This window comes from Silene latifolia, chromosome 2 (assembly GCF_048544455.1).
Source record: "Silene latifolia isolate original U9 population chromosome 2, ASM4854445v1, whole genome shotgun sequence".
Taxonomy (NCBI): domain Eukaryota; kingdom Viridiplantae; phylum Streptophyta; class Magnoliopsida; order Caryophyllales; family Caryophyllaceae; genus Silene; species Silene latifolia.
This window is the reverse complement of record NC_133527.1, coordinates 190,382,570-190,402,666: the sequence shown is the minus strand read 5'-3', so window position 1 is coordinate 190,402,666 and position 20,097 is coordinate 190,382,570. Positions and strand designations below refer to the sequence as shown.

At 42.4% G+C, this 20,097-nt stretch overlaps 1 protein-coding gene across 1 annotated transcript; it reads right to left on the bottom strand.

Annotated features, from left to right (window-relative positions):
* Positions 1 to 1,114: 1,114 nt before the first annotated feature.
* Positions 1,115 to 5,583, bottom strand: LOC141631974 (F-box/FBD/LRR-repeat protein At1g13570-like). The gene is made up of 4 exons (XM_074444576.1): positions 4,728 to 5,583; positions 3,881 to 4,030; positions 2,802 to 3,225; positions 1,115 to 1,224 (listed from the first exon to the last, which is right to left on the bottom strand). Exons 1-3 carry the CDS (start codon positions 5,574 to 5,576, stop codon positions 2,857 to 2,859), a joined length of 1,368 nt encoding a protein of 455 aa, XP_074300677.1. The 5' UTR covers positions 5,577 to 5,583; the 3' UTR covers positions 1,115 to 1,224; positions 2,802 to 2,856.
* Between the last annotated feature and the right edge of the window lie 14,514 nt (positions 5,584 to 20,097).

Here is a 20,097-nt window from a genome sequence, read left to right as displayed (position 1 = left end):
TATAAAATAAAATATTACAATAATTATATTAATTTGTTGATATGTTAGAAGGTGATTGGAGTGGCATACAGATTGGGACACCAAATGAGACAGAGAATCCCCACTCATAACAACCAAGTCTAGCCACACATAATTTTATCAACAAGTTTGTGACGGATAACGTTTCCTCTCACAAAATACCCATTGAAAGGTGGGTGGGAAGCACAAGGGGGTGCCCCACCTTGTCCCCTTTTTTTTTATTTTTTTTCTGAGAGGTTACAAGCTTGTGACAGGATTAGCTGTCACAGCCTCACAGGTAAGACTAGCTGTAATTTTATATTCACAAAAACTCCGGAGAGACGGTCTCTCAATAGCGCGCGCTATTAAGAGACCTCTCACATGATGGAATGAGGGACTCGCTGAATATTTTTTTCTCCTATTATATTTCCTACTAAATTAGTGAGAGGCGGTCTCTCATGAGACCTTTTAAATGGAAATTTATGATCTAATATGGACTAAAATCATGACATCAACGTTTATATGTAACTGAATTGGTAAGATATGATATTCGTATTTTGTGTCAAATTTAAATTGTTATAGTATATGTATGTTTCCTAATTAAATTGCACAATTTTAAAAAAGATTGATTTTTTTTCCTAAAAAGTTTTTCGTAGCACCATATTTTTTCCCCCTAAAAATTTCTCGATGCAAATTTTAGTGTGTGTGTTTGGCCTTACTTATCAAAGTATTTTTGGACTAAAAAACACTTTTTAGCCAAACATACCACAAATTTAAAAGTTAATAAGTAGATTCTCAAAAACTCAAATATCATGTTTTTGCCGATAAGGATAGAAGCATCAATTTGTTTTCGTTTCTTGAAAACTACTTTTGAAATATTAAGCTTAAAAAAATAAAAACTCAGTTTAAGCATAGTTGTGTTTGTGTCGTCCCATGTTTTATATTTTTTTCCTAGAAGGTTTTTCAAGACAGTACTTTAATTGTCGTGTTTGTGTCGACTCATTTACATAAATGCGTCATTAAACCACTACCCAAACCCGTTAATTTCTTGTTAGATTCATGCCATGTTATCCGGTACAGTCATTGTTTGCCTGTGACAGAAAAATCAGAACTCAAATAATTAAGTAAAGTTATTTTACACAAGTATTTTATTGTAAAATCACGGTTTTATGTCACCCGAGACTAACACTTTGTAAACCATAAAAAGCTGGTAAGATTAAAGACAACCTGATAGGCTCGTATTTCTACTATCTATTTCGCTTATATTATGCATAATAAAGCGGCATTGGGACGTGGTTTCACATGATTTACGTCACATTTACCATATTCTTAATGTCGGGTTAGTAATGGAGTTTTGAGCAATTATCGGAAGCAAAGGCGTGTCTTGAAGTCTACCAAGGTACAAAACATCTACAAGCAAGAAGGAAGACTAGCTAAGACATGAAGAAGTGAAATGATGAAGCAATTGAAGATTTGAAGCGTCATTTGCATAAGGATCGACTTCAAATGGGTATATCTTGAGTTCTAGAGCTCGTATCGATGCAAGGCCAAGTGGAAGTGAAAGCTTATGTTCTTAGCTTTCCAACGGTAGGTCACACGCCTCATTTGGCCAAGTAACGAGAGAGATATGGCCTTCGGAAAAAATGCTGTCCAGCAGGGAACTCGCACCGTGCGAAATTCCAGGACCCATATTTCGCACGGTGCGAAATATCTGGGTTTCAGCGTGTTTTAGCATGTTTTGATTACGGGTTTGCTTCTAACTTAAAGCCCATTAATCTTCCGCATATTAGGACTATAAATAGTTGAACACCATTAGGTTTTTGGAGATCTTTTGTTTACGTTAATTAATCAAGGTTGTAATTTGGGAATATTTTCATCTTTTGAATTGGGTTTTAGATCTAATTATGGAGAACTAATCTCCTATCTTAATCCGACTCAAGGCTTAATCTTTGGTTGTAAGACCCTTTAATCCTTCTTTAATTTTCATTATCATTGTTAATCCTTTTGTGTTTATTGTTTGAATTTTGGAATCCTTGTTTATATTGAGTAATTAAGTGTGATTTCCTTGTTGCTTAATTAATCAAGTTCCTTAATTTATTGTTGTTGGGATTATTAGGTGTGATTTCCTTGTAATCTCATCTTTGCAACACCTTGTTATTATGCTAATGAATGTGATTTCTTCTTGGCTTAATTAGCAAGTAAAGGATTAACTTGTAATTGGGCATTAATTGTAATTTCATTGTGTCTAATTACCTCTATTGAATCTCTTGTGCTCATATCTTCTTGTTAATTTGACCAATGTATGTGATTTCTACTTGGTAGAATTGATAAGTTGGGTTATTTGATTAAGTGTGATTTCCTTGTCATTTGGCCATTACTAAGGAGATTTAGAAGATTTATCTTCACAATAGGGTGATAATATATAATTGAAGGATTGATTTAGGGGTTTTGTCAACTAAAGTGCCAAACTTTGGGTCGGGTTAAGTCTCTCTTAATATTGATTAATTTCCATCTTTAAACTCTTGATTGATTACTTGCTTTGCACTCTTGTTTGAATTTCCTTGCTTTTGTTACAATTGAAAACTCAACCAAAACCCCCCCTTTTTATATATTTGTTGTTATTGTTGTCACAATTGTTCTAATTACTCTTTTGATTTCACTATTGCAAAACCCATCTTCTCTTGGGTTCGACCCCTTGCTTGCTATTTTACTAGTTTATAATTAGTGCTAATTAGTGCTAATTAGTGGTTTATAAATTGTTAATTTGGCCGTCTTTTAGTGCGACATTTTAGGCGCGTCACAACCCAACCTATTATCAGTATGATCAAAGGATCGCAAAGAGGAATTATAATCAATACCCTAATCAGAATCGGAATAATCCTCAGAAGAATCATCATCCTTAGAAGAATCATCATCATCATCAGAAGAAGAATCACTAGAAGAAACGTCGATGACAGAAGAAAGGCATCTGATTTTCACATTCTGTGACGCTCTATAAAAAGAAACCAACTCAAACATCACCGGTTGTGTAAACGCACGTTTGCTGTTAGCGGATGCAGTAATCGATAACTCTTTCAAGATAGGGGAGCATTTCAGCAAGAATTCAATCAACCTGAGCTCCATATTAGAGCCATTACAAATTTTAACATTTGCATAACAGAGACGCTGCAGAACGAAGCTGGAATTGTATTCTAACTGATGATCCGACTCATTTTTGCTCGTCGAAACCTAACAGTAATGAATAAACCACATCATTATGCTTTTTCAGTAAAAACTGACCTGGCAAATAACAGAAGATGACATGTTCTCAAATCCGCAAGCCTAGACCTGGCAAAACTAACTCGAATGACCCGGCCAAATAATCTGACCCGCACCCAGAGGCAATTCCAGGATTCAATGAGAGGGGTGCGAAAAATTAACGAAATTATAGAAGTTGCGGATTTATGTTATATCGTGAGAAATCTGGTTCTAACATAATAATTTCTTGTGTGATTGGTAAAAATGTACTCCAAATAACACAAATTTTTAACAAAATGGGTGCGGGTGCTTCCCGTGCACCTCCTCCATAATCGCCACTGCCCGCACCCAAATTGAGACCTGATTTAACCTGACCCTATTCAACCCAACCCAAATGTTTAATATCACATACTCACCGTTATCTCCAAATAACTTGATAAACACTCACAAAAAAATGACTCAAACAAAAATAACCCGGCCCGGGCCGATTTTTTTTAATACTCGAACAACCCTACCCCAAATTGACCCGACCCGCTTGACTTGCTTGCCAGGTCTAACCGTCTAACGCAAGATGATTAGATGAATGAAAATTTTTGAACAGCCAGTGACTCGTACATAATCACCATCATATAAGAGAGATACTTACAGAGATGTTTAGCCTTTCAATGGCAGGACACTTTTGGATGATGCTTATAATCGAACAAAATTCCTTAACTTCGTTCAAATGGATGGACGATAACTCAAGGTTTTTCAGTTTCTCAAAAGTTGGAGCCCGCAAGATCATTCCATAAATTGTCTGCAAAAAAAAAAAAAAAAAAAAAAAAAGTTTAGGAACAACCACTTTACCTTTAGGGTAAGAACAATGACGGGTTAAGAGGGGTCTAATGTACTAGGCTCACACAAACGGAGACTAATTCGAATTTTTTGGTTAATAAGTGTTTATTAGCAAGCTAATTAGGGAATTAGTATTAGTTTCAAACTATTTTGGTCCATTGTCCATGTCATCATTTTTTATTTTTATTTTCAATTTTTATACAAAACGCTAGGAAACCTAGCGGCTTTACAAAATATCATCGTCCAAATATTTGTATCTGGTTTATTAATAAAAAAAAATTAAAAGCAATACCGCTGATAACTTCAGCGGCTTATTCCTAGTTTCCAACAATTTCCAACAACTTACATTAGGTACACCACAAAATGACCGTATTGATACGATAAGCCGCTAAGATTCCTAGCGGTTTTGCCTTTTATATATAAAAAAAAAAAAAAAAAAAATGAAGCCTTTTGGTTTCTTAGTGGTTTCCTTTAAAAATTGGAAAAAATAAAAAGTGATAACGTGGACACTATGGACCCAAATAATTTCAAATGAACGCTAATTGCCTAATTATTTTGCTAATTAACCAAAAAATTCGACTATTTCCGATTGAACTAATGAAAAAAGCTACTTCATTCTAAGAACAAATTGTTAAAGGTACGGCAACAGCGCAACTCACCTTGACAAAGTGACCCCCGAAAGCAAGTTTCTGCAGCTTAGACGAAGTTGCCAGAGCCTGGAGCAGGACACGTAAACGGTCCTGGTGACTGACTTCGACATGATTCTGTAAACAAATAACAGCTGACACCAATTTTTCAGCATTTCTCACGTAGAGTTTTTTAAACGGGCCATCCACAACCAAATGACAAAGATTAGGAGCAATTATTTTAACGTTCTGCATACGATTGAAGTTCGTTAATCTTAATTCTTGCAGAAGTGGGCTACCCCGAATAAGAATTTTAAATGCTTTTGAAGAAAGCGAGGTTTTATCAAGGTCGAGACACGTCATCTTTCCAAAACCCTTAAAGTTATGAGGAGGATTAATTATACAAGACTGAAGCTTCAGTTTTTCAAGGTTGCCGCAGGAGAAAATGTGAGAGCTCAACTTATGAGGACTCTGATACTGATTTTGAATGCAAATGTCTGAAACACCATTTTTCGACAAGTAATATATCCATGGAGTAAGATCCGGACAGGATGTAATACGGGGAATGTTCACGTGGAACCGGAGAATCTGACCCGAATGTTGAAGAAGTATTCTGCTCACAATGTTGTAAAATTCAAGGGTGTTGACTTTTGTTAGGGTTGTCTTATTAAAGACCTGCTTGAAAAATTGAGTATCAAATACAAGTTTCGGAATTGATCTCCAAATGTTGAGCCACTTGTGTGACAGAACCGACATTCTTGCAACATCGTAAAGGGGTAAGTGTTCCATGATCACATCGATTACATGTCTTGGCAACTCCGTAATTAAGTCTGAAGGAACATCGGGTTTCTTTTGTCGCTTCGACTTACGTACTTTACCCATTCTATGCCTGAAACAATGGAGCATCAGGATGTCATGCTAAAATTAATCGCGAATCAGTAACATAATGTTTAAATATATATTCGATTTGTCCCGTTCATTTGTTTACTTTTAATATTATTTGTAAGAATAATTTTTAATCAAAAGCTAAATAAATGATTAGGACAGAGGGAGACGGGAGCATACTAAGATGAATCGAATTAGTTGAAACAACTAATCAAAATTCTGTTCCACACTTCTACATGAGTAAGGCTTAATGTGGTTTCATGTTTCTTGACAAGACTTCGACGAACTTTACTGTTCTTTTAGACTTAATTTCAATTCACCTAAATTCTATTTGGTTCAGACAATTTCAATTTTAAAAAAAAAATTGTCGTAGTACAAACTACAAATTAAGTAATCTTATATGATTAAGGTAGCAACATAAAATTGATCAATGTAACCCAAAAATCAAAATTGAAGCCATACTCAACACACTAAACAATCAACATACAATAAAATTTCCGTATTATTCGCAAACAATAAAACGGTGAAATTAGTAAAAGGGAGGCACAAGGGCAATTTTGATGTTGACGGGGTTTGAACTAGGTCATGTGTATCCCCAATACGACTTTACCAACTAAGTTAGTTGATATCTGTAAAGTAGCACAAAATTGCACAAAGAAAAATTACTACTTTTGCTTAAGAAATTATGCAGCAGGTGTTAATAGTAAAATACTTCATATGAAGGTTTCGAGGGTAAGAGAGCAGGGAGAGAAAAGTTTACCTGAAAGTTGAACCGAAGTTAAGGAGACGTTTACGGGAGGTCAAATATTGCCAAAGGTGACAAGTTGACAAGATATGTAATTCGGTCTGATACTAATTCTTGTTTAACACAACAATATTCCTTTAATGGTAAACGCGGTAATTAAAAGAGAAACTCGCCCTGCCAATAAAACCCTGGGGGATTAAGGCAAAGTTAAAATATTTGCCTCTAGTTAGCGTTCCAATGACATGCTAATTAGGAAAGAACAAAATTCTGATGATTTAGTATTTGGATACGATATGGATAGTAATTTAAAATATTTGGATATCGGATCCAACTTGAAATTTTCTTCTACTATTATTGATGGGGCATATTCTGCACCGCTGACCAAGTCAACGTATTGAGCAAGGTCAAAGATATCCACAGCAAGTCAACGACTTAGATAAATTAGCCGATGATCGACCCATCGGCGGTCGGCTGGTCTCGGCATGACAACTTTGCCACCGGGACACATACCCGCGTACTCATATCCAAGACCCCTCGGCGGTGAGTCAACAGGGCCCGCCGGCCTGCCATAGGTCCCTCGGCCGAGGGGTAGATCAGTCTTTCCACCTGCTAGCCACTTGGCCACTACGTGACAAAAGGTGAAAGCCTATAAATACTCCTCAACCTTCATTGAGGAAAGGATCCAACTAATCCACAACTAAACCTAAATACACTATTCATCTGGTAATATCTTCCTTATCTCTCTACAATATACATTCAGCCAAGTAACAACTTATCCCTTAAGTTTACTGACTTGAGCGTCGGAGTGAGTACGCTTGGCACAAAGCCAAGCCCTCAGTTCGTTCATTGTTGCAGGAGAGGCCGAGAGGAACGATTAAGACCAAAGGAGAATCCAACTCAAGACATCATTCAACAAGCCACGGGTGGTAACTATACCTGCTCTGGAATTACACCCGGAACAATTGGCGCCGTCTGTGGGAAAAGACACTAGAAGCTAGTCACATTCATTCCCAAAACAAAAAATAAAAACAACAAAAACCCACCCAAAAAGCTAAGAAGATGTCGAAACAACAAGACGCAGTCGTGACCGACGAAACCTCATTCCACCAGGATGATACCTTCAACAATTCTGGAGTCGTGCAGCCCTCCACCGGCGGAGTAATCCAACCGGAGTTCGGGATGCCAATAATGCTGGACACGCCGCTGCCAGCCAACCAGGTCACCATCATGGGACATGTGGTTGACATAGCAAAACTGAAAATGGTCCTGGATTTAGTTAGTAATACGCCCGCTCACACTGTCACGCCGACAAGAGCGGCGGAAACCGTCCAGGAGACCAGGGCCCAAAATGTGACTCCGAGAAATTTGAACGGAGCGCTAGGAGAAGCTGACCCAGCCAAGTCGCCGGGGGAGCCCAAAGTGGGCGTGGTAGACCTAAGTCCTTCCCGCACTCATGGGAGGACAGCGTCCCCGCAACACGAACGAGGCTTACCCCAGAGGAACCAGAGGAGTCCGACCCAGCATGTAACACCCCCATATTCAGAGGAGCCTTAACTAGGCCTTCCCTACGATATAAGAGCGTTACCATCTCGGTTGCCCGAGGAAAGTAATAACCAAACGCCAATAAAAGAACTATAATACTGTATTACAAGTGATTTAAACAAAGACTATACAAAAGATACAACTCGGCTACTACTCGACGTGACTAACGAAACTCGTGAAGACTCTTCCCTGCCCGGACCTCAGCCATCAACAACATCAACACCTGCTAAGACCGACTGCTCACCATAAGGGATCACGGCAGACACACAACAAACAAACAAACATACAAGGTCAGTACTGTGATACAACAGAGCAAACCCAACTACAACTAGCAAGTCAATATAATGCCAACGGCTCACACACAACCACAACACACCAACATCCTCTATCACTGACTGTCCACTGGACCAGCCCTGCCAGTGGGGGACCGCAGCCGTTCCCACCTAAGCCCCGCTCCTCATACCGAGCGATAACCCTGCTCATTAATGTGCACATCCCCTCCCGTGGCGGGTTCCACGGGGGGCGAAACTAGGGTGTGAAGCCACTCCCGCAAGTGACCCCACTCAGCCGAGAACGCATCTCGAGAACCATCAACAACACCATCACCACCACAATCGTCACCATGCCGTCACAACACCAAGCAATCACAAGCAATCACAACAACTGACACACTAGACCATCTACAGAAACTGAGTAGGCGAACCTACCTTTACGCATCCGCAACTAATCCATGCCGACAAACAAAGCATCCAGCGCACAAGCAAAGCCTATTAGCACCATACAAACATCTATTACAACAAGCAAACCCTAACTAACGAGACAAAGGCACGGATGATGATTGTGACATACCTATTAGGGGGAAAACTCAAAAAAGACCGCTACCCGACTCAAGAGACGCTCTCCTAAGGCTCAAGAATCTTCAAAAGGCATCCATGGAGGTTTTGAGGTGAAGGGAAGGGAAAGAGGCGGCTGAAGGATAGGAGGAAAGTAATGAAAGTGATTTGCGGATTTGACAAAACGCGATATAAAACCCCCGCTGAAATCCAGGCACTCGATCGAGTACCCAACCTACTCGATCGAGTGGCCCCCTACTCGATCGAGTACCCTAGCTACTCGATCGAGTAGCCTCTACTCTATCGAGTATCACTCTTAAAACGCACCCCAAGATGGTCTGGCACGCTTCCCTAAGGTTACTCCCACTCCCCCAAGGACAGTCAATGCTGGTCAAAGGATCCCTAAAAGGGCGGGTATTACAGTCTTCCCCCCTTAAAAAGAACTTCGTCCCCGAAGTTCAACTCACCTCTCCCGCTCATGGCGCGGAACCAACCCCATCTCACCCATCTCCCCGATTAGGTCATCACCCCTTGTAAACACCGTTCCCCCCCCATGTCATCATCATCACCGTCCACAACTAAACCTGCCGACCCTTGTCACTATCATGCAAGTTTATCACAGTCCACTGTTATATTATATACACTTAAAGCATCCGACGCGCAGTGCGAATCGCCGCTCACGAACTTCCGACATACACTAATTACCGTTTAACCATCCATCTAGAACATGTCTCACATCAACTTTCATGTGGTACAACTAATGCCACCATGTTACTTGGCAACACGATTCAGATACAATCGCAAGGAAAACAAGTCATTATAATTCAACAACAAATTTATTTACTACTATTATTTTATTTTTATTTTTATTTATTATTTTTTTTTTACATGACACCAACCGCCTTATAAACAACCATTAGCAATATTATAAACAAGCAAGACACTATACGAAAACAACCTTTTTATTTCGCGACATTACTCTTCCCCTCTAAAAAGGAACTTCGTCCCCGAAGTTCACCACCTAAATACCAACACGTATTACTTATTATGAGCAACCAAACATGAACGGAAACACATTATTATGGACATTACTCACTAATTGTGCTCTCGTCAAATTAAAATCATACACACTCCACCGGAATAACTAGTTACCGTTGACAACACATGTTAAAATGATATGCACAATTATAGGCGAAGTTACAACTCTGATAAGTGGATCGTAATGAGGCGTATGTCATATAAAAGTAACGAGAAAGGGATTACCGCTTCACTAATCGCAACAAGAAATTACTACCTCATCACCAATTATAACAATTATGTTTATAAAATTCCAATCAAGACTTGTAATGTATGAAATTAACGGCTCAAAGGCGTTACTATGCAGTTGTAGCAACTTTAAACATTGGACTTGTAATTATAAAACAATTGAACACTTTTATTTTTCAAAAACCTCCTGTAACAGTGACACTCGATCGAGTAAGTAACGGTACTCGATCGAGTGCCATGCTACTCGATCGAGTGCCCTGGCTACTCGATCGAGTGGCCTACTGATCGAAACTTTTTATCCCACTTTCCCGCAGCTACTCGATAGAGTACGGGGTACTCTATCGAGTACCTACAGGTTAAATTCCTTATGAAACCTGTCATAAGCTAACATATATACACATGATCGTCACATAGCTTGAGTCGGGATGAATTCCCGAACTCCAAATCGATCCTGCAACAAAGTTAACTAGCAAATCCGGCCTTATGGCCAACAATACAAGTTCACAAATGAAGTTTCCACTAAAGAAAACAACCGAAAAATCTAACTCCGCTACCAACAACTACTACTAATAACAATCATGAATTGAGATAGAAACGAGGAGCATCACTCCTCCCATTGCTGCTTCTTTTGCTCTCCATCATCTCCTCATCACCACCACCACCGATGATCCCACTCCGCATCACCTCCCGCTCCCGCTCCCGGGCCCACATACCACGGGGTCAAGCCACCGTAAGGGAAGGACCGAGGTGCTCCCCACGTCGACCGATCCACCCCGTAGGCATGGAAAACCCCGAGTAGTCCCCAACCCCTCTCCACCAAATCGGGTGCGGTCCCTCGGTCCCTATCCCCTGCGCGTAGGCCATCTCATGCATGTTCCGGAGTGTCAAAGTAGATGACACTCTCTCCGACAAGTAGCTGGAGCGCGTCTCCGGGGTGTCAAGATAGGGGTAGCAAGGGAAGGACTGCTGCTGCTGCGGCGCTGCTGGCTGTGGCCTAGACTCCGCGGCCCTCTCTCTCACTCGTCGGGGTCCCCTCACCACTCTAGGCCTCTCTGCCGGCTGAACTCCCGCATTCTCGCCCTTCGTCGGCTCCGGCATCTCCGTGAGAATGGCATCGTCGATGAGATAGGTCTGCAGCAGGCGGGGGGTACATCCTCATCCTCCTCCTCCTCGTCATCGGAGTCCACCGTCACCACTGTCGACTCCAGGGGCTCCGTCGGTGGGAGGTGCTCGGGAGCTGGAATTTTCATCCAACTCATCCCATGCACCCTCCAAGCTAGGCTGCCGTCCGCCAAGGTTCTCAACCATTTCCGGTCGAGGTAGTACTCACGATCCATGGTAGGCACAGGGGTGGCTAGAGGCACGTATGCCGAAGAGGCCTCGAAGGAGGTTAGCTTTTCAGCTAACCGAGTGGCAATCGCACCACAGCTCAAGTATCGCGAAGGGGAAGAAGCCATCAAGGCAAGAGCAGCACAAACCATGGAAGGAGCATTGAAGACCACTTTTCTGGTCCGCTCCGGGTTCAGGTACGACATCAGAAGTAAGACCTCATGGTTGTTCAACTTACTGATATCTTTTCTATCATAGAGGAGATTTGAAAGGGAACGAAGAAAGACTCTCAAGGTGATGTGCTGAACATCGTTAATCAGCATATTGCTCGCGGTGGGAGCTTGCTTCCCAGTCAAGCAAGGCATTAGGCGGCACACGCCGCACTCAGCTGGAATGTCGATGATGGAGTTCTTGGGAGGCTTGGCCAACCCAAGGTGAGAGGCAAACAAATCCATGGTCAACAGGAAACTGGTATTCATCAGTCTAAACTCAACAGTCTGCCCCGCTGGGTCATAGTTAAAGGAACTCATGAACTCTAGGGTAAGGAAAGGGTAAGTGTGTTTCCTCAGCCGGTACAAACCAGTAAAACCCAAGGTCTCAAATATATGACGGACATCCGTCTCTATTTCCAACTCTTCTAACACGCCGGTGTCTATACACTTTGTGGGTCTCATCTTGCGCTTTTGTAAAGCTACAAAACGCTCTCTTTGCTTAAAGTCAACAAAAACAACAGAAGGGTACTCAGAGACTGCGGGTACTACCGGTCCACTAGCCTCCCCCTTCTCAAGTGGATCAACCCTTCCCCGTTTACTCGACGGTTCCCGTGTTCGGTCTCGGCATCTGCTTTAGACATATGTTCAAACAATTTACATAAACATGCAAGCATATACTTCATGTAATTTGGGTTCTATATACCTAGTAAGTTTACTAGTTCATCAACCAATTCCATATTTGAAGTACATAAATCACGTCACCAAACTTAGTTACTCACTAGGTACACACAAATTTTTCCAACCATTCTCAAAGACGTGAAGCACATATTTCCCGTTGTTACTTTGGGTATGAAAACAAGTATACATGTTCATTGGTAATTTCTACAATTTTCAACACACAAATTCTTATTATTACTACTCATAAGGTATAATGGTGAAAGTAATTATCATGATGGCCGCATACGTTCAACGAATTTGAATACCCTATCATGCTTCTAAGGGTTGTTCTAGTACCTTGTTAATTACATGTTACTAATTCAAGAGAAAGAATGATTTATGACAAATCAATATCACTCTTCATTATTATGTAAAACAACTCAATCAAAATTTTCAGACGGTCTTTACAGCTGTGCGAATTGTGGTATGTATTCACCAATTATTGTCTCTATTATCATATTGAAGTTCAATTTATGCTTATATTGTCAATTACAACATCAATTTTCAAATTCTAAGTCACGAATTTCTCATAAGGCACTTTTAAGACGGAGTTTTAAGGCAACTTTTCAAGGGTAAAATCATTAAAATCTATCCTCCAACATGATATAAACCATAATTAAGGCTCAATTTCACTACCGAATCATTATAAGACAACCAAAATTCGACTTCAATTTGGTAACCCTAGAAATTTCGGCCTCAACTATTGCAATTTCCAATCTAATTTACAGCATATAATCACCAACAACCATGAAAAAGGAGACATACGAATCATATTTCAACAATCAAAACAACAACTTACCCATGTGAATCGAAATTTTCAGTTTATTTCACTATTTTAACACATTTAAAGTAACAAATCACATAAATTAAGAAGGATAACATACCTTGATTGATTAATAAAGTAAAGAAACGAATTAAACAAGGAAAATCGACCCCAAGAATCACTACCAACCCAAGAGAAAGAGTAGATTTGAGAGGAATTAGGATTTTGAGAGGAGTTTAGATGTGTGAGTGTCGAAATATAGGAAATAAGAAGGAAGATATAGGAGGATTTGGGGTTTTAAGAAAACCCGCAGAAGTCACTTTGTCTGACAAAGAACCTACTCGATCGAGTGCAGGGGTACTGATCGAGTACCACCCTACTCGATCGAGTAGGAGCTAAATCATCGAGTAATCATGAAATTTTTCCCACATTCCGTCATCTTAGCTTCCTAATTAGATCGAGTGGGGTCTACTCGGTCAAGTAAGCACTCGCACTCGGTCAAGTGTAGTTACGTACTCGATCAAGAATACGAAGTAACTTTGAAGATTCCTGCAAAAACAACACCGCGTGTCGATTCCAACCAAGTTCGGAATTCGACACTCATTATCGCATTCAATCACGTTTGATAACCATTACCACCCAAAATACAACTCTTCAACAACTAAGAGACCTATTACGTTACGTTATACAAATTACCCAACTCGGTCTACCTGTCACCGAGTTATGTATAAACCCTGTCGCGTCATTTTATTACATTTAAACTCACTTTACATGCTATTACTAAACTCGTGTTTTCATCAAATTGAAACGTATAATTAACACTAATTCATTATTTTACATGTTACATAAATGCATACTTTTCAAAACAATTTAATCTACCATATTTCACATTCGGTCATAAGCAATTTATTTGCATAAATTAACTATTACGCAATGGAAAAATTTCAACCAATAGCAAAACACAAACACATTACCACATACTTGATTCGGGTCATTACTCATCTACACTACAATTATCATTATAGTCACCGCGGTAGGATCTACAAGTTCGCTTACAACTTCCGTCATCATAAATTTTATGACAAACATCTACGCGTTTGCTATTCATATAACACATTCAAATTCACACTTTCACGCATCTACATGACGTATAATCTCGTCACATAACTCCTAGCTATCCTATAAGCTCACTAATTATACAACGAGCTTAAACAATCTCGTCACTAGTTTCCCTACTCAACCTAGACATTACTATCTCACCTCTATTAATTCTAACCAAAGCTTAACCGGAGGTAGCTCCGGCACAACTAACATACATAGCACATATAGACACACGGACTCCACATTCCCATCCCATGTGACTGGCTTTAGTGTCATGGGGCCAAGATTTTGAAATGAGGGCGCCTACTCACCCAAAATCTAGCATCAGCCGGGGCTCCCATAACACATACACCAGGTTCATTTTATTAGACTCTCTACGTTCATTATGTTCATTTGTTACAGGTTCCAAAATCGTCGCTCTGATACCACTTTGTAACACCCCCATATTCAGAGGAGCCTTAACTAGGCCTTCCCTACGATATAAGAGCGTTACCATCTCGGTTGCCCGAGGAAAGTAATAACCAAACGCCAATAAAAGAACTATAATACTGTATTACAAGTGATTTAAACAAAGACTATACAAAAGATACAACTCGGCTACTACTCGACGTGACTAACGAAACTCGTGAAGACTCTTCCCTGCCCGGACCTCAGCCATCAACAACATCAACACCTGCTAAGACCGACTGCTCACCATAAGGGATCACGGCAGACACACAACAAACAAACAAACATACAAGGTCAGTACTGTGATACAACAGAGCAAACCCAACTACAACTAGCAAGTCAATATAATGCCAACGGCTCACACACAACCACAACACACCAACATCCTCTATCACTGACTGTCCACTGGACCAGCCCTGCCAGTGGGGGACCGCAGCCGTTCCCACCTAAGCCCCGCTCCTCATACCGAGCGATAACCCTGCTCATTAATGTGCACATCCCCTCCCGTGGCGGGTTCCACGGGGGGCGAAACTAGGGCGTGAAGCCACTCCCGCAAGTGACCCCACTCAGCCGAGAACGCATCTCGAGAACCATCAACAACACCATCACCACCACAATCGTCACCATGCCGTCACAACACCAAGCAATCACAAGCAATCACAACAACTGACACACTAGACCATCTACAGAAACTGAGTAGGCGAACCTACCTTTACGCATCCGCAACTAATCCATGCCGACAAACAAAGCATCCAGCGCACAAGCAAAGCCTATTAGCACCATACAAACATCTATTACAACAAGCAAACCCTAACTAACGAGACAAAGGCACGGATGATGATTGTGACATACCTATTAGGGGGAAAACTCAGCAAAAGACCGCTACCCGACTCAAGAGACGCTCTCCTAAGGCTCAAGAATCTTCAAAAGGCATCCATGGAGGTTTTGAGGTGAAGGGAAGGGAAAGAGGCGGCTGAAGGATAGGAGGAAAGTAATGAAAGTGATTTGCGGATTTGACAAAACGCGATATAAAACCCCCGCTGAAATCCAGGCACTCGATCGAGTACCTAACCTACTCGATCGAGTGGCCCCCTACTCGATCGAGTACCCTAGCTACTCGATCGAGTAGCCTCTACTCTATCGAGTATCACTCTTAAAACGCACCCCAAGATGGTCTGGCACGCTTCCCTAAGGTTACTCCCACTCCCCCAAGGACAGTCAATGCTGGTCAAAGGATCCCTAAAAGGGCGGGTATTACACAGCAGAGTTGGAGAAGAAGCCCGAGTCGAAGAAGGAGTCCTTCCCGCTACGAGGAGAGGAGCCGGTTTAGGAATGCGAGGAGCCGATCGCCGCGTGTCGTTCGACACGTGGTCAGACAGCCCCTCAACGCCTACGTCCTAGAAGTCCAGGTGCCGACTAAGCTCAAGTTGCCACCCCTATCATACAAAGGAGATAGTGATCCAGCCGACCACGCTGAGGCTTTCGAGTCTTACATGTCGGTATGGGAGCAGCCCGATGAGGTCTGGTGCCGAGTTTTCCCAACAACTTTGCATGGGATGGCTCAAAGTTGGTACAAAGGGCTTCCCGACGGCTCGGTATACTATTACGCCGACCTAAGAGACGCCTTTCTAGCCCAGTACTCTTGCAACAAGAGAAGGGCCGTGGAGACATCGGACCTCCTAACTATCAAACAGGAGGGGGGCGAGTCTCTACGAAGCTATGTGAAGAGGTTCGATGGAAAGGTCCAGCAGATTCGGGAAATTAATCCCGAACTGGCGGCCTTCGCGCTGATGAAGGGCCTCCCAAGGGGAGACTTAAAAAATGAGCTCATCAAGTGCGGAGGCCTGAGCTTAGATGCCGCCAGGAGGATGGCCGACCAGGCCATCAAGGTAGAAGACTATCACAAGACATGGGTCGGCCCCAGCGAGGCCGAGCCCTCCGAAAAGAAGAGCCACCGGGAGGACAACCCGGATGAAAGACGCCGTGACAACAACGGGTCACGGTCCGATGAAAGACGCCGTGAGAATAATAGGTCACGGTCGGACAAGTCTGCCAGGAAACAAGACTCGACAGGCGCCGGGTGGAGTTCGGGAACGTACCACCAGAGGCGGTATAGTGATAAAACCCCTCTCGTCGTATCAGCCGCCGAGGTCTTCGCCCTGAGCAAAAACGAGGGCCAGAAGTGGGAGAGACCCCCCAAGCCAAAAAGTGACGGTGACACGAGCCAAGACCTTGTGAGTACCACGGCCACACCGCCATCTAACCAACGATCGCCGACATCCAAGAATGCCATTGAAGAGCTGATCCGGAAGGGGAGCCTCGGCAAGTACGTTGCTAAAGGCCAAAAGACCGACGCCGAAGATTCGGGTAAGAAATCCGTCTTCGAACGGATAGGAGTGATCCATGTTGTCATCGGGGCAACGAGAACGGAGGATCCGCTCATGGGCACAAACGGCACTGAAACGAGCTATATCGAGCCATCAACTTTGTGCCCAACACAACGATCCCCGCTTCCAACATCCCCGATATAACCATTGGAAGGAAGGACTACGAAGGAGTCATCGCTCCTCACAAATGACCCACTTGTAGTCAATTTGGACATATCCAACCACCTAGTCAAGAGGTGCCTGATTGACACAGCGCATACACGAACATCATGTTCGGGAGTGCTTCCTCGGCCTCTACCGAAAGTCAAGGACTTAAGCCCCCGCACCAACCCACTATACAGACTTCTCTGGGGCCGGCCTACTGGTACCACTAGGATCAATCGGACTCCGGTGACATTCGGCGAAAAGAATGCGGCTAAAAATGTCCTAGCTGAGTTCGTGGTCATCGACGGCTCGTCCGCCTACAACGTTCTCATAGGCCGAGTCACCCTGAGCGAGGCTGACGCAGTGATGTCCATCCGGGCCCTAACACTGATGTATGTCTCGGACCGGGGGGAAGCGCATAAGCTCGTCTCCAAAGACGAGAATGACGAGGTGGTCAACGTCCAGATAGCCGCCAGAGGATGCAACATGCAATCCCTCAAAGTGGCAAAGAAATCAGAAAAAGGGAAAAGTCTATCCTTACAACAGGAGGGCGACCTCATGGATGTAACTAACGGCTGACTAGGACGGTGTGCCTTTGATAGGCCATTAGGACGCTGGTAATCTCGGGAATACTCTATGTAGCGGCGGAGGTGTCCAAAACAAATTGTGGGCACCCCGACGCATGTTTTTACCTAATGAAAAATCGTCCAAGTCTTCCATCAAAATGTTCATTTTCCCCCTAGTCACTAGGAAGCAGCAGACGCCAGCTCACACTGTCATACCGACAAGAGCGGTAGTCTTTATCGATGCGATGTCGGCTCACACCGTCATGCCGACAAGAGCGGCAATCTCCATGAAGAAATAGGCGCCGTCGCAGTCACCCCAAGTAGTAGACGCCACGGCAGATCACCCCAAGAGGTTTGACGCCGTCGCAGTCACTCCCAAGTGGTAGACGCCACGCAGCTCCATGAAGAAATAGGCGCCGTCGCAGTCACCCCAAGTAGTAGACGCCACTGCGATCACCCAAAGAGGTTTGACGCCGTCGTCGCATCACTCCAAGTGGTAGACGCCACGGCAGCCTCCATGAAGAAATAGGCGCCGTCGCAGTCACCCCAAGTAGTAGACGCCACGGCGATCACCCAAAGAGGTTTGACGCCGTCGCATCACTCCAAGTGGTAGACGCCACTAGCTCCATGAAGAAATAGGCGCCGTCGCAGTCACCCCAAGTAGTAGACGCCACGGCAGTCACCCCAAGAGGTTTGACGCCGTCGCAGTCACTCCAAGTGGTAGACGCCATGGCAGTCTCCATGAAGAAATAGGCGCCGTCGCAGTCACCCCAAGTAGTAGACGCCACGGCAGTCACCCCAAGAGGTTTGACGCCGTCGCAGTCACTCCAAGTGGTAGACGCCACGACAGTCTCCATGAAGAAATAGGCGCCGTCGCAGTCACCCCAAGTAGTAGACGCCACGGCAGTCACCCCAAGAGGTTTGACGCCGTCGCAGTCACTCCAAGTGGTAGACGCCACGGCAGTCAATAACAAGAAGCAGATTGTAATAACCCGGAAAAAAAATAATAGTAAATATATATATATAATACAACGTATAATAAAATACGCCAAACACATATTATAAGTTATACTACGTGTAACTCTTTCCGTATTATATAATTCTATACATTACTATAATTATAATAATGTTATTATACTTAGATATTTGTTATTGTGATATGTATGATGTGTTGGCAAGATAAGTGAAAAAAAGAGATTCTTACCCATTGTAGAAGACAAAGCCCATTTGACAACATATTAGTATATTACTTGCCTTTTGTAGAAGGTTTTTAACCGACTTTCATGGCTATAAATAGCCATCTCAAATCATGATTATTGTGTACACTAACACACAAAGAAAATGAGAGTTGCATGAATGTTTTTACCTTAATACGTCTAGCTACTACCTCATATATATATTATAAGGTATGATTTCGGGACCCTTCGTCGTAGAAATAAGTAATAATATAATGATTATTCTATACTATTATAAACCGTCTCATGTTATCTTATCGTTATGTTACTCACATGATATATTAACTGTCTTTATCTGAACATATGGTTGTCATGTTATAATGTACTATTGGCCAATTGTAGCATTCGGGATACGATTACGGAGGGGGACAACATTACAAATTTGACTGTGTACATGGAAGGGGGCACGACCTCATGTGAACTACGGTTCGATTATTACTTGGTAAAAATGCCAGGAGGTTTACACGAGTCTTAGACTCGGGATCCTGTGTACATGGAGGAGGGCTTAGCCCGGGGAGTTTTTACTCCGTAATATGTCTCATTTCAGTAATAGTAGACCGGTAATCTATATTTTGCATATTATGATAAAATGACAGGTTATGCATGTTTATTTAATAATTATTCGATTGTGTTCATGTGACCTATTTTTAGTCCTTGTTCGACCAGGAAGAAGTATAAATATTAAAATGGAAGTAAGTAAGGCCGGTGGAGGTGACCGAAGTCATACTCAGCCTGTGGTTGGCTGATTCCGTTACTTTCATTCTTTTTCAGGTACAAGTGTCGGGAAAGGTCAAGAGAGTGAGGATTTTCAGATGACCTAATAGGATGGATATGTAATCGAGTTATTAGTTTTTAGCTTTAACAAGTGTATTTATCTTTATTTTTGCCATAGCCTTGTATTCTCCGAAGGGGGAATACGGCGGTGACGCCCTTGTAATTCCGCTGCTGTCTATTATTAATAAAAAGAGCCATTTTGAGCTGCCTGTCTGCTTTTCGGGGGCGTTACAAAATGGTATCAGAGCAACTCTGCAACCGCGTGTTGAGCCTTCGGCCATACGTCTAGCAGGGGAATAGATTCTTGGGTCTAGTATAAAACTCGTATCAAACTTATAAAAACCGACTAACAGAGAGTGGGGTAGATATAAAGTGTCTCGGATTACTTGTTTAAGTGATTTGTTTACTAATTCTTTTATTGCTTTAATAATGTATAGTTTGGATGTTCTAATTGTTT